This window comes from Oryzias latipes, chromosome 17 (genome assembly GCF_002234675.1).
Source record: "Oryzias latipes chromosome 17, ASM223467v1".
In the NCBI taxonomy this organism is placed as follows: Eukaryota; Metazoa; Chordata; class Actinopteri; order Beloniformes; family Adrianichthyidae; genus Oryzias; species Oryzias latipes.
Window position 1 is genome coordinate 3,863,791 of NC_019875.2, and position 14,444 is coordinate 3,878,234.

Sequence of the window (14,444 nt, forward strand, 5' to 3'; positions counted from 1 at the left end):
TCTCAGACTTCTGACCTTCATCCATCCCTATAACTGTGTGGCTGCTATAAAAATCAATAACTTTGCTCGAGCCTGTTCAGGTTTCTCAAAGTGTGCCAACTCAATCACATTAGCAGAAGAGAAACCGTGTGTGTCAACGAGCAGAGATTAAGTGTTAATCTCTGCAAATTGACTGTATGAGGAGAAGGGGGGATTTTGTCAGAGGGATCTTTTTATACTTGATGAATCTGAAGTGAAGGGAATATGTTACCGGGATTCATCAGCCCTGACTGAGAAACATGATTGAACTGAACATTTTCTTCATAGCTGCTCGGTTGCTTTGAAAATGTCTCCTCGCAGTGGGAGGGCTGCGGCTCATGGGCGACTGAAGAGCTATCCTCACAAAAATTCCCTTTTTATTCAAAATGCATTTGCTCATAGTTTTGGGACTTGAAATAGACCTTAGGACTTTAACTTCTAAGAACAAGTTCTATTATTTTGATGTTAGAATGGGGTTTGCGCTAGGATGGAGTTGTCCTGAAAATGAATCGACAAATATACAATTACAATATCCAAAACACATAACCATACAACATAGATTTACATGTAGACAACCTAACCCTGCTGCAATACCAGGTTAAGAGTATTGTGACGTTGTCTAGGTCTGTGTCATGAGTTGGCATTTTTAAAATTCTTTTAAGCAGTACATATAAAGCATTTTAAAATGCTTTTCATCGTTTCATAGTCAGTATTTGTTCAAATATCGTTTCTTTGTTCATGTGAAGTTAATTCAGAATCTTTCATTGACAGAAAGGTTCCATCAATTATGTAAATGTGTGTATTTCTGGTGTCCATGTCATGAGAACTGTGTGAGAATTAAACACCGTCTTTCACCTTCACAGAGGAAGTCATTCATCGCCACCAGCCTGGTCGTGGCTGTAACACTCCTCGTGGTCGTGGTAACCAACTCGGAGAAATCCAACTTCCTTCAACTTCCCGTGTTTGGTCAAACCTTCAACAGCGACTGGATGTTCTCCAAGCAGACCTACAAGGTCTTCAAGCCTCACCAGGGATACACCAGCATCCCTAAAGAGGAGGTGAGGGACTACAGCTTTCCATCAAAGTCAAAGTCAAAGTCAGCTTTATTGTCAAATATGCTACATGCACATGACATACAGCACAGACGAAATTACTTTCCTCTCGCCCCACAGTGTAATCATCTTATAAAATAATAAAATAAATTAAAATAAAATAGATAAATAACAGCAATAAGAAGAATAACAGCAATAAGAGCAATGAAATGGTTAAAGTGGCAGTTTCAAGTGACAACAGTGCTGAGAACAGTAAGTAGATGCGTCTGTGATGGCAGTCTGTGGTGAAGATGATATTCTGATGCAGGAGTGAAAGTTTTTCAGTGTGAGTTTGTGGCAGGGAGTGGAGGGGGCAGAGGGGGCAGTCTCCTCCCTGATGGCAGCAGGCGGAAGTGTCTCTGGGATGGATGTGAGGGGTCACCTGCAATCCTGCTGGCTTTGTGGGTGAGGCGGTGTCCCTCTCACAGGCCTCTCGAGACGGGATGTCCGAGAGGCCTGTGAGAGGGACACCGATGATCTTCTCAGCTGTTTCTCCTATGTGCTGCAGAGTCTTCCGGCAGGACGCGGTGCAGGCTCCGTACCACACGGTGATGCAGCTGGTCAGGATGCTCTTGATGGTGACCCCATTAAGGTCAAAGAATTTTAAAAAAAGTATCTGGATAGCTCACTTGATTTGGGTGTAGGACTGTCACGCAGGAAACCTGGGTTTGCTTCCCAGAGCATGCAATGACCTAAACCCTTTGTGCTCCTGCCTATCGGGATGTCCCTGTGCCTTGAAAATACAAGGTTGTGACAGGAAGGGCATCCGGTATAAAGAAACTCTGCCATATCGCTGTGGCAACCTCTAACTGTTTTACAAAAGTTAAGCCTTAAAGGTCTGATCTGGGTCAGACCCATGCTTTAGATCAGCTCTGTAGTTTAGACCATTAAAGCCTTAGTCACAACTGCCTTGGTTGCTGGAAGGGACTGTCTAAAGGTGAAAAATGGGCAAACCTGTCCGGGACACAGGAGGAAAGCACAAAACCTCAAGGTTGCAGACCGCTCAGAGAAAATGTTTATGCACATTTTTTCTTCGGGCATGCTGCAAGTACCAGGTCACAGCGAACCCATATACAACACGAAAGGGTGAGTAAAGGTGAGGTAGATGAGGTATTTTTCACTCCCAAGTCCTGCAGTTTGTGCAAAGAGCCCGTTAGTGATGTTCACATGAAAACTGTGCCCTCCATGCATGCAGCCTGACTGTTAGAAATGAGAAAATCAGTCACTCAGAGCGTAGTTTGTGTGGACATTGCACACACATCATGCGCACACAGTGCATGTGCAGCTTTCGCGTGCGGTCAGTAAAGGTTCGGTTCTGACACCTTACAAACTACTGGAGTGAGGCGTAAGGACACCGTACAACAGCATAACCTGTATGTTATAAGTGCGTGTGACTTGCATTGTCCTTACAAATGCTTCGCACATAGCACACGCACAACAACGGTACGTTCCATTTTTATGACGTCCCTTAAGGTGGCCCTACGAGCCTTAAGGGAGCTGCAAGACAAACCTGTGCTCCCTTTAAGATGGGACAGCTCCTCTCCAGGACCCTCCACAGACCGGACAACCCAAAAACCTGTGACTGAGGCTTTAGACAGTTGTCTTCAAAATCCTCTAAAACCGTTTGCGTGTTTTACTTTTGAACCTGTACAGTTGTCCTTGGGTCTTCTGAAAGGCGCTTTCAAATAAAACGTATTATTATTTTTATTATTTGGTAAAGGTCTATGCATCATATTTGATGTTCAGAATCTCATTTGATGTGTTGAGGACCAAAAGGATCACTGTAATACTAAAAGTTAGAGCGTATAACGATTTTGTTACTCTAAAAGAAACATGAATGAGATGTTTAAACTCAGCATCAAACATTCCTCTCTGCTTTGCTGCTTTTTCACGCAGAGGTTTGACTTTGCAAATATTTATTCCAGCATAGTTTTATCATCAGACAACGCTGTTATGTTTTACGTTCACATTGCTGCCTTTTCATGTTGGAACTTGCGTCACACAGGGACAACCTTGCATTTTGCTGTATTTCTTTTCTACCAGCATTTACAAACTTATCATGTTTCATTTCCATATTAAGAGGACAAGTCAGCTCCTTCAGGGCTTCCTTCAGTTGTTGTATCCGGTTATGTATTATGACTCTGAAAATGTCTCTTTGATGTCTCTTGTTTGCATTATTTCCTTTATGTTTTGGTTTGAAAACCCAAGTAGCCGTCAGTGCTTTTGATTCTATTCTACTCCCATCAAACAGCTTCTTGCCGTATGTTCCCTGTGCAATTTATGAACATTAAAATATCAAAGCCCTTTAATTCCCACTACGATCAAAATGGAGAAATGTTTGTTGTTTGGGGCCGCACTGGCATGGTGCTCACGTTTGTGGTGGAGGGGAATGAGTATTCATGCATGATGCCTTCAGTGTGGAGTCTGGTTTTCCAATAGTAATAGAGGCACTGGTCCTTTTGCAGAAGTGCTGCCTTATATTCAGCAGGATGATATTGGCAGATTAATGTGCAGCGTCTTTCTCTGCCTCTGGAGAGCCTCATCCTCACAACATCGGCCCAGAAGCAATCATGCATTACACCAATCTCCATGTCTGCACCTTCTTCTGCCTTCAGACAAGTCTGCTTAAATCACTGCTCCCTCCCCATGGAGATTAATGCAAATCATTGGAAAAGACAGGCAGCTTCTGCAGAATTAGTCCTCCTTTTGGCTCAAATTCCCCCAATAGTGGGTTCTTTGTAGCAAACTAGAAAGGGCAGTGAAGTGTGAGCTGTCAGCCCATGTTAAGCAAACAACAACACCTCCAGAGACATATATATTTACCCCGGACAGTAAGGCAATCTTACGTGAGCCACAGAGAGGTGTCACTAAAGTATTACACAGCTGCATGTATTATGCATAAAGCAGCAGCAGGGTATCGGCCGGCCTTATTTTCCTCATTTGATTGAGTCTGTCTGCAGGTGTGAAAGATTGTTCCTGCACTGCCTTTTAAGGGGAATACACAGCATTTGTCCAATGGAATTTTTCATTCATGCCTTTGATTCACCGCACACCAGCGCAGACCGAAGAACGTCTTCCTGGTTTTAAATCACATGGATCTTTAGGAAAAGCATCTTCTGGAAAGATTTTTTTTCTGTGAATCATCAAAAAATAAAAGTTTAACCAAAGAGTTTTGTTATCCAAATGTGTCTGTTTATTAATGAATCTGCATTGCTGCTTCAACAAGAGTTCCTAAAAACACAAATCGGTTTGTACTGACAACCAACAAGTTTGACTCTTCTGTAAAACTTTACAGCAAACTCAATTAAACCAAATGACAACATGCATTCTTGTTGCAAATACAACCTGTCTAAATCTCAACCGTTAAGTCATTTCTACCTACCAGAGAATTTCATTATTTTCAAACTTAATGTTCGGGTCAACACCAAAACAGCAGAGATCTTTTTCAAAATACATTTAAAGTTATGAAAAATGAACCTAAATAAGTGTTTTCCAACCTTTTTTGAGCCAAGGTTCAGTTTTCCATTGACAAAAAGACACAACACAAACTAAATATGAAATAAAATAAAAAAAAGTCTGTATTAATGATGTGCCAGCCCCTCCAGGATCTGGTGTGTGATAGTTGTGATAGTGTCTGTCTTCCATGTCTTAACAGTTGATTTCTTCACACCAAGCTGCTTACCTGTTGCAGATTCAGTCTTCCAGCCTGCTGCAGGTCAACTATTTGGATTCTGGTGTCCTTAGACAGCTCCTTAAATGTGAAATATTAATTCTATTTTCAATTTTAAAGTTTCTAATACTAAGGATCAGCAATACAAAGATGATGCATATCTAAATAAAAAATTACATTAAAATTTTTAGAACATATCCTAAGTGTTTAAAATCTGGTAAAATAAAAAAAACAAGCTGGAACAAGACAATGATATATATATTTCTTAACTTAGTTTGTTTAAAAAAGCGCGACATGCAGCAAAAATAGAGCGTTCAACAGCAAAACTGTGACGGTTGGCTGATCTTCTTAAGAGGAGCATTTGGAACTACACAGTTTTCCGGACGCATAGAGCTAAAGCTAATCAAACCCATTTTTTTAAGCAGAAGGAATTTGAAATCCCAGCGAGACACTGAGATCCTTCGCATGTTAATGCAATCATTATCGCTTATTAAATAACCGTGTTTTGAGCGTTTTAATGAGCACCAAGGTTAAGTCCCCACCCCAGTGCTTTAATTCAATGATGGCCATGTCTCTGGCACTAGGCCTCTTCTTTTTTTTTTAAATAACCCACTTTACTTTTAACCCAGTCGTGCGTTTAAATCAGAGGCTTTGGAGATTAGATTTTATGTTTATCAGAGCGCTAAAACTGGAATGATTATGAGTGCACGATGACTTCATGGCACAGTGAAACGGCACAGTCCAGACATGAAACTGAAAATGAATCCTGATCTCATGGTATATCTCAAAAATATGAAGGTAATTCTGTTTATCAGTTTAAAGAAGAGGCTTGAATGAACTCACTAGTGGTCAGGACCTCTACTGTTTCATCTCTAACGTGATGTGAAACTTTGTGTCTGCTTTTATCAGCGCGTCGTCCAGCTGACGTTGCAGCTGCAGGTATACGCTTGGCTCAGAGCTTCAGCTAGCATTTTCCAGTCACACAGCCATGTGTCGGAGATGCTGTTAGCCAGCCAGTGTTCCCCACAGATCCAGCCAATCTGCGAGTGCTGAAAGGCGTGATGGAGTTATGAGCCGGGCTAAAGGGGAGCATGTGATGATGGATGAGCGGCTGACAACTCCAGGCAGCTGTGTTCTGTGTCTCACCCATCATACAATGCTCAACATATCAGTCTTTGCTGCACATAATTACAGATTTATTATAGCTCATTACCAACAAGTCTTTACTGTGTTTTTTAATTATTTCTCACTGACTGGTATGTTGGCACATTTTAATATTAAATAGTGGTTGCAGTAGATTTTTTCTGTGGATGATACTTTAGTCAACTGTGTTTTTGTTCTTTTTCTTGGCTTGTTTTTATTTCATAGTTAATATTCTGCAAAACACACTGATGGGAGTTTTATATCTTGGCTCAGTGTTGGAAAAATCCCCTTTCCTTCAGTACAACACACGTCAGACAAAGATGACTTTCATTTAGTTTGTCTAGGAAATATTTCTCCAAAGTATAATCCTTCCTAACAACAACATTTAAAGATATTACCTGTAAGGATGTTAGTCTTTCTCCTTCTGTAGACTATATTAAGGTAGGAGCTCTTCCTTCACTTTCCATCCGTCCGTTTTCTGAACCCCCTGAATTCCTTTTGCTGGTTACTGGAGCCTATCCCAGCTACTGGGACCAGAGAAAACCCTCACATGCATGGAGAGAAAATGCAAACTCTACACCGAAAGGACCCAGCTGGGATTTGAACAAAGGCCATCTCGCTGTGATGGCAGGAGTGCTAACCACTACACTACCATGCAGCACAACCACAGTTAAATGAAAAAAAATGAATTCAAATTTTGAATAACACTTGTTAATCTATTCTCAAGTCTAATACATTAATTAAAAATACATTTTTTCTACTTTTCTAGCCACGTGGGCATCCTGCCAAATCGCCACTTTATTTATTTGATTGAACCACATATAACACAGATGGAAGGACTGGAAGACCTTGTTTGTCATCAATTCAAAAATACATTGTCCAAGTAGGTTTGAGGTAGTCTGGTTTAAATATGATGTGAGGAGAAGTGAGAAAAGGCCAAACACATTATATGTATTAAATACAAAGTATTTATGTGTTTTTTCCTTTAGCAAAATGTTTGCCTTTAGTTTTGAAGTTGTCAGAAAAGAAGGGATCTACATGTTAGTCACACGCAGTAAAACATTTTTAAGTTTCTACTAGTCTCACGTGTTTGTGGTTTTGTTTGATACACAATGAAAGCAAACAGTGAAGCCTAGAAATTTAAAAATGTTCTTTATTGTCCCTGGTATGATTGTAAGCCGTGAAGAGATACAGAAACTGGATACTAACAACAGTAACATTTAATATGTACAATTTTTAAAATTTTATTTGGAAAGCATGACCTGCAATGTGCTCTTTTTAGTTAGAGACCATGAAGCCTACCTGGGCGCTCACAGATCCCTCCGTGAGATTAGTGAAGTACCACAGTAAAGCTGATAACTTCATTGTACTTGGTTTTAAATTAAAGTTAAATCCACATTCAAATCCCTCTTGAAATGTTTCTTGTGTGTATAATTTATTCATAAAATATATCTATTGTCGAGGTCCCTTGTGGAACTATAGTCTGTATTCTTTTATTGTTTCTTCTTGTCTTGATAATTGGGTTTTCAGACATGAGCGTTGTGTGAAAACATTGACATTCTCATAGACGCTACCTTCTCTGCACCAGCCTGCTTCTAAAATGTCTTTGTCACTATGGCAACAGCAGGTAGTGATGATTTTAGCCCTTTGGAAAAAGGACTGCAGGAGGTTACCCGCTTGAACTTCCTTTTGTTGAAACCCCCCTGCTTGCCCACCGTGGTCTTTCTTATGTTTGATGCACACAGCTTGAATGTAGGACACATGTCTAGCTGTGAGGCAAAAAAGTATTTGTCAGTCACAGATTCTGCAAGTTGGCCCTCTGAAAAAGATGAGTTTGGTCTGTAATGTCCATCATATAGACAACTGTGCAAGACAAAAGGTAAAAGAAGAATCCAGCTGTTATTTATATAGTGGACCATGTAGCTTACAAGCTGTATACTGAATTTTATTTTACATGTGTTTTTTAATAATGAATAACATGTAATTCTGTATATGTACACACGTGTCGCAGGTTCAAGAACAAAAATTGTGGATACTTAAACACGCTTTTAGCATTCTGTGCTCCCACTGGACTGTTGCTACCCAATACTAGCGCGTGCCCCTACAGTTGGAAGAGGCTTGGGCTGTGTCCGAATGTGCACTGTATAGGGCGTTCACCACTCTGTATAGTTGTCTGAATCTACAATTCCAAAATCCAGTGCTCTAGAAATTTCCCTGCGAAAAGCCAGTGTGGATCAGTACTCACTATGTTGGGAAATATGTACCACAATGCCTTGCATTTGAGCAACTTTTGGGAAACATATGTGTTTAAATGTATTTTTTTTAATACACCATCAATGTTTTCATCATCAGAACACAGGGGATTCATAAATACAGTAGTTGTCAAAACTGTTCGTATTGATTAGTTTTTCACTTTGTGAAATCTATGACATTATAAAAAAAAGTGAGCATTGTGTTAAAATTGGGTTTAGATCCAGAGCACTAGATAGTCCTGCACTTTGTAGTTTTTTGTAGTTAGTGAGTAGAGAGAAAATTTTGACATAGCTTTGGTGTGAAATGGAAAAGCTGTGCAGGTCTGGTGAATCTCGCTCCAGGCTTTTTCTCTCACAGCTCTATTCCGATGTATGAAAGACTGGGTGTCGTAGAATTTCAAGCCGGGCACAAACCGCAATTTTCATTTCACCTCCATGATCAATTTGTAAACAGTTGGAACTTCCGTGTTTTGAAAAGAACGCTAACCATACGTCACTACCAAATCCAAGTCCCTGATTGGTCAAAGTTTAACTGCTTTAACTTTCAGCGCGTGTTTAGTTGCAGCCCTTTTTGTACATAGAACCCGCAAACGGTTGTAACACCTGTGTAAAAAAAACACGTGAAAGTAAGAGTTTTGAATGCATAAGCTGGAAAAACACAAATGTGTGCATTTATAGACTTCCATTGATTTGAAATTTTTGATTTGATTTTGATTTTTGATTTGAAATGGTTTATTTCAAGCAATCAAATAGAAATAATACACAAAAACAATATAATCATCAGTTATACATTCATACGGTAACTAATCAAACTTAGGATAATTAGACATAATTAATAAATATTGCTTGAAAGGGAGTGGAAGGAAGCGAATTTATATAATCCCACCCCGTTATACTATAACCATTTTATTACATGATTTATCAATATCCGGTTCCTAGGTTTTATCAGACAGAATTAATAATCATAAGGTATCAATAAAGCACATGACAAAGATGAATTACTTAAGTACTACGTCAAAAATAACTATTTTAGAAATCAACATGGCAAATGCAGCATCTGAAATATATGCAAATTATGTTAAAACATAATACTATATCAGTAAAATAGACACAACACTGTTTCAGGAATTTTCATAGCAAAAATTTCATCAAGTATCAAAAGTTAAAAACATGTGCAAAGTTATGCTACATTAGGAAAGATTTTTGAATCAATTTATCAATTTTAGGAGCAAGTGAAGTACTATCATCAAAAGTCAATCAATTTAACAATTTTCAAAGGTGATTAATCATTTGTTTTACTCTTTTTGTATTTTTTTCTTTTTTTTTTTCTTTTTCTTTTTTTTTTTTTCTTTTTTTTTTTTATATAATAAAGTAATGCTGTGGGGGAAAAATAAAAAGGGTCCATAAACTGTCGAATTGTCCAAGGTTGGCATTTCTTCTTTTACTGATAACAGCCGATTTTCTTGGTTTAAACAGTTAATAGTTTTCTTCCATGTTATGTCTGCAGACATTAGATTCAGGTCCATATCCTTCTTCAGCTGATATCAGCTGCGGTGAAAGTTGAGGTCAAGTTGTCTGCAGGTCAGAACTCTGCTGCTATTCAGGTTACGTCAGGCATACGGAGAAAGTGATGATTCCAGGTGTCATATTTCTTGAAATTATTTGGCTCTTTGATTTATTACTCCACGTTGTTTCAGACAACCGTAATCAAGCACTTCTCAAAGTCCTTCATGGTGTTCACGACCAGAACCTTGGACCGGTCCTCTGGACCGAGCGGTTTGACGTAAATCCTGCAGCCTTTAACCCAAGTGTTCTCAATCTGCTTACGCTTCCTGAGAAGCCGTGCATGTTTTGAGATTTCAGCATTCCTTCTGGTCAGATGGTCGTTCAGATAAACAGCCGAACCTTTCAGGTGTTTCCTTTGGTTCATCAAAGCTAGCTTGTGTTTGTGATTCACAAACCTGATGAGGATCGCTGGTTTATCCGTCTCCTTTCTCCTGGGGAGCAGGTGGAAGGTCTCGATGGTATTGAGATCCAGGGAAATCCCTTTAGATGTGAGAAATGAAAGTATTTGCTGTTCCAGCGACGCTGCACCGAACTCCGTATTAGAACTGCTAGCTACGCTGGCGCTAGCATTAGCAGTGCTAGCTCCTGCTGCATTCAGCTTCGCTCGAGGCTTGATTGGTACTCCAGTGAGAATGACATTATTCATCCTTACTTGCTGTTCCACATCGTCCAGTCTTTTCTCCAGAATCTCGACCTGGTTTTCTCGCTGCTCGTTTTGAGCCCGAAATCTTCGGAACTCTTCCATCATCTCCCAGAGTGGTGTTAGCTTAGCCGACACTTGATCCATAAAACTTTTCAGCGTTTCTTGAATAATGTCAAGAGACTTTTTGAGCTCTTCATATTCCTGGGGTTTCTTCGGGGGCATGGTCAGCTCTCTTTTTTGGAGAAAAATCAACTTTTTAAGTAATTTGAAGATAGTTGTATTCGCAGAGAGGCACGCCACGCGTCCTGCTGTATAACCCCTGGAAGTGTGTTGCTGTGTATAGATAGATAGATAGATAGATAGATAGATAGATAGATAGATAGATAGATAGATAGATAGATAGATAGATAGATAGATAGATAGATAGATAGATAGATAGATAGATAGATAGATAGATAGATAGATAGATAGATAGATAGATAGATAGATAGATAGATAGATAGATAGATAGATAGATAGATAGATAGATAGATAGATAGATAGATAGATAGATAGATGACTTTATTAATTCCACAATGGGGAAATTTCATTTATCTGTGGCAGCAAAAATGACATTCAGAAAAAATCTATATAATATAACATAAAAATAGAAGATATATCTATATATATAAATGTATCTATATATATATATATATATATATATCTATATATATATATATAGATATATATATATATAGATAGATAGATAGATAGATAGATAGATAGATAGATAGATAGATAGATAGATAGATATAGATTAAATTAAATTAGATTAAATACATCTAAGGTATTTAATTTTAGCATCTTAGTATGAATTTAGCCAGTGTTTCTTGTGGGGATCTTTTCTGCCAGGGCTTGCCGGCTTGGTCGGTGGTTGTTGCTGCAGTTGTCGCCATTGCTGGGGCAGCTGGAGTTTAACACTGCAGCATCACGGCTGTGAAGTGGACCCCGTTGCTGTCCCAATCTGTCCCCCGAGCTAACTCCTCGTATGAAGAGATTCCCAAATACTGTTTCCTCACAGCAGAGCCAAGCTCTAAGTTTCTTTTAGGAGTTACTTTTATCAGTATTCACAGTGTGTGGGGTCATGGGTCATATGAAAAGCAGGAAACAAACCTGTGTAGCTCACAGTAGTCTACAGCAAACTTTAAAGAGAAGGGAATGAAATGAAAAAAAGAGCCTTTCTTACCTTCTAACCCCCTGCTCTCTGTCCTCCAGCCCCTGGAGCTGCACTGTGACCTGTGCACCATAGTCTCCAGTTCTGGGCAGATGCTGGGCCAAGGTGCGGGTCCACAGATCGACCGCTCGCCTTGTGTCTTTCGGACGAACAACGCTCCCACTGCTGGGTTTGAGATGGATGTCGGCAGACGAACCACTGTGAGGGTGGTCTCCCACACCAGCGTCCCTCTGCTCCTGCAGAAGCCTCAGTACTTCTTCGGACAGGAAAACGAAACGACCTACGTGGTGTGGGGGCCGCTACGGAACATGAGGAAGGACGGGAAGGGTATTGTGTACAACATGCTGCAACAAGCATCAGAGAAGTACCCCCGCGCTCGCATCTACATCACCACAGACGAAAGGATGAACTACTGCGACACCGTGTTCAAGAAAGAGACGGGAAAGGACCGGTGAGCCAAACTTCATCTGCTTTTCTGCTTTTATGTCTGCTTCAGAAGCGACAGCTCATTTCTGCTTGTGGCACAGTGTCCCTGAATTTCTCCCAGACAGATCTGGCTTTCAGTTCTTCACTCTGTCTGAACTGAACATCAGCAGAGGATCTGATCATTGACAAAATGAGTCTTTGACTTCGTTCACACTGCAGGGCTTAATGCTCAATTCCGATTTTTTTTTTTAAAATCTGATTCACATTTCCAATTAAATGTGAACTTTTGTGATCTCCTGTGTGACCGTGAAATGACCCAGAAGTGACCGGCATGCACAGAATACTACTCAACGGTGAACAACGTCACTGTTGTTTGTGGAAGTAGCTAACGTTAACAAGGCATGTCAACAACAGCGTTGTCAACAGTGGAACTCTTTTTGCATTATTACATTCATTTTCACGAAGGAGCCAGCACAATTACAATCTTCTCGTTTTAAGAAGGCAATGGAGCCAGGATCATCTGTACCCACTGTTGTGGAATGGGAATGTGTATGTGTTGGGGCCGCGCGTGTGTGAGAGAGAGAGACAACGCGGGCAGCGAGGTAGGGAATGAGGGGGGCAGTGGGGCGCACGTTCATGTTGTGTGTTACGGAGGATAGTAAAAGATGGCTCCCCCTAGCAAAACTGCTATTGACTCTTTATTAACCCACTCTGGAGAATCTAAGGGTTCGAACGGGGAAGTGAACCCCGGAGGAGGAGCCGCCTTGGGTCCCCCGCGCTCCTGACCACGGTAGGAAAGGGAAAAAAGTCATCGCTGAAAAGGTTCAACACCACGCTCGGCCATTTCGCTGGAAATTTTTCTTCAAAAACCGCCCGGTTGGGATAAGGGCCCTTGGCCTGAATAGAGCTGTCACCCCAAATGAATCCAATCGGTGTCCTAGCTTCCCTTCCACTGACTGGTGTCAGCAGCATCGTCCGACATGGTTGTTGTCTATGTTCTCGTTCCCGTCTACTTCAACGCAGAATGATGACAGCGTATCAATGACGGACGGGTCGGGTACATGTGGCCTGGCCGGTCAGACTGTGGTCGCATTTCAAAAGATCAGATCTGTGTCGTTCAGACTGTCATGAAAAGATCAGATGCAGGTCGCATAGGGGCAAAAAAAAAATCGGAATTGGGTCGTTTCAGCCTGCAGTGTGAACGTAGCCTTAGTGTGTTTGTATTTTCTTTTCATATAGCGCTGACGTTGGATATTTGGAAAGATGGATTTTAGAAAAATACTTGTTCGGACCAAAATCTCATTATTGAGGAAGCATGTCTCCAAACACTGAATCAACATCAGCACCCCACATCTGGAAAAACTGGCAAATTATCCAACCTGCGGATCAATGAAAGCACTATTATCCTGATCATTGTGTGCTGGAGATGCTGGACAGTAGTGTAATCAGAATCTGAAACCCTAGTAGGGGGGATGATCTGTTATTGCTTCAGCTCAATGATGTCCTCTGGTGTTTTTGTGCTCAGCTCCTGGAACCAAAGTCCTCAGCAGCTCATCCATTTTAAAGCCAGCACTTAACTGATTCATTGCACCACAGTGATTATTTTCTATTTACTCTGTCTGTTTGTTTACTTTGCCCCAGATTTATACAAAGTTCAACCCATAGTTTTGCATTTGTATATAGAGTATTCAAGAATATTTAGAATAAAATTCTGTAAACCTATTTCACTTTTCTAGAAAGATGAGATGCCTTTTGTCAACCTTTCCAACATTTGAGTCGTCATTTTTCCATGTTCTGTTATGAAAAGGTCATTTACTGTGCAAACTGAGGCCTGTTGAGTCTGAGATGCCCCGTCCCAGGGCCAGTGTAGGGGTGATCCCAGTCCCAGGTAAAGATCGGCAGCCAATCCGGTCCAAGGGGCCTGCCTACAGGACATAAAGCTTTTCAATTCCAGTAACCAAACTTGTGGTGTTGCAGTGATAGCTGACCACACCTTTGTGATGAGTAGTTAAAAGTTTGAGCCAGTGTTTCAGGGATGAGACTCTGACTTCAGCCTGGATTGTGTGCTCACTGGCCATCCCGTCGGTCATGTCCGATGCTGGGGTCATCATCAGCTTGGAGAAGATTGAACACTGATCAAACACACCTCTAATTATCTAGATTGCAGCTAGCAGCAGAGGAGCCATGACATCTCAACTTCCACCCGTTTGATCAAGGGAAACTCAGCATCCGTTCTGACTGATGCTCCAGCCGACCGTGTAACCGACTGTCAGCCCCGGATTCTAAAGGTCTGTCAGGGAGCTCAGTCAGGGCTGCAAAGTGCATGGAAAAGCAAACTGTAGGGGTTTGATGAAGGGTAACCATGATTACAACATGTCTGCTGCAAAGCCTCACCATCAAAAGCAGAAAATAGAAGGAGCAC

The 14,444-nt window shown here is 40.8% G+C and overlaps 1 protein-coding gene across 2 annotated transcripts in view; it reads left to right on the forward strand.

Moving 5' to 3' along the window:
- st6galnac3 (ST6 N-acetylgalactosaminide alpha-2,6-sialyltransferase 3) overlaps window positions 1-14,444 on the forward strand; it is a 111,074-nt gene that overhangs the window by 50,233 nt on the left and 46,397 nt on the right. Inside the window, exons 2-3 of one of the 2 annotated variants that reach the window (XM_023964749.1) lie at window positions 882-1,076; window positions 11,638-12,047. In XM_023964749.1, coding sequence (XP_023820517.1) covers window positions 882-1,076; window positions 11,638-12,047 — 605 coding nt within the window. Of the gene's footprint in view, window positions 1-794; window positions 1,077-11,637; window positions 12,048-14,444 lie in introns of both variants that reach the window. The other variant, NM_001104876.1, reaches the window with a different exon arrangement.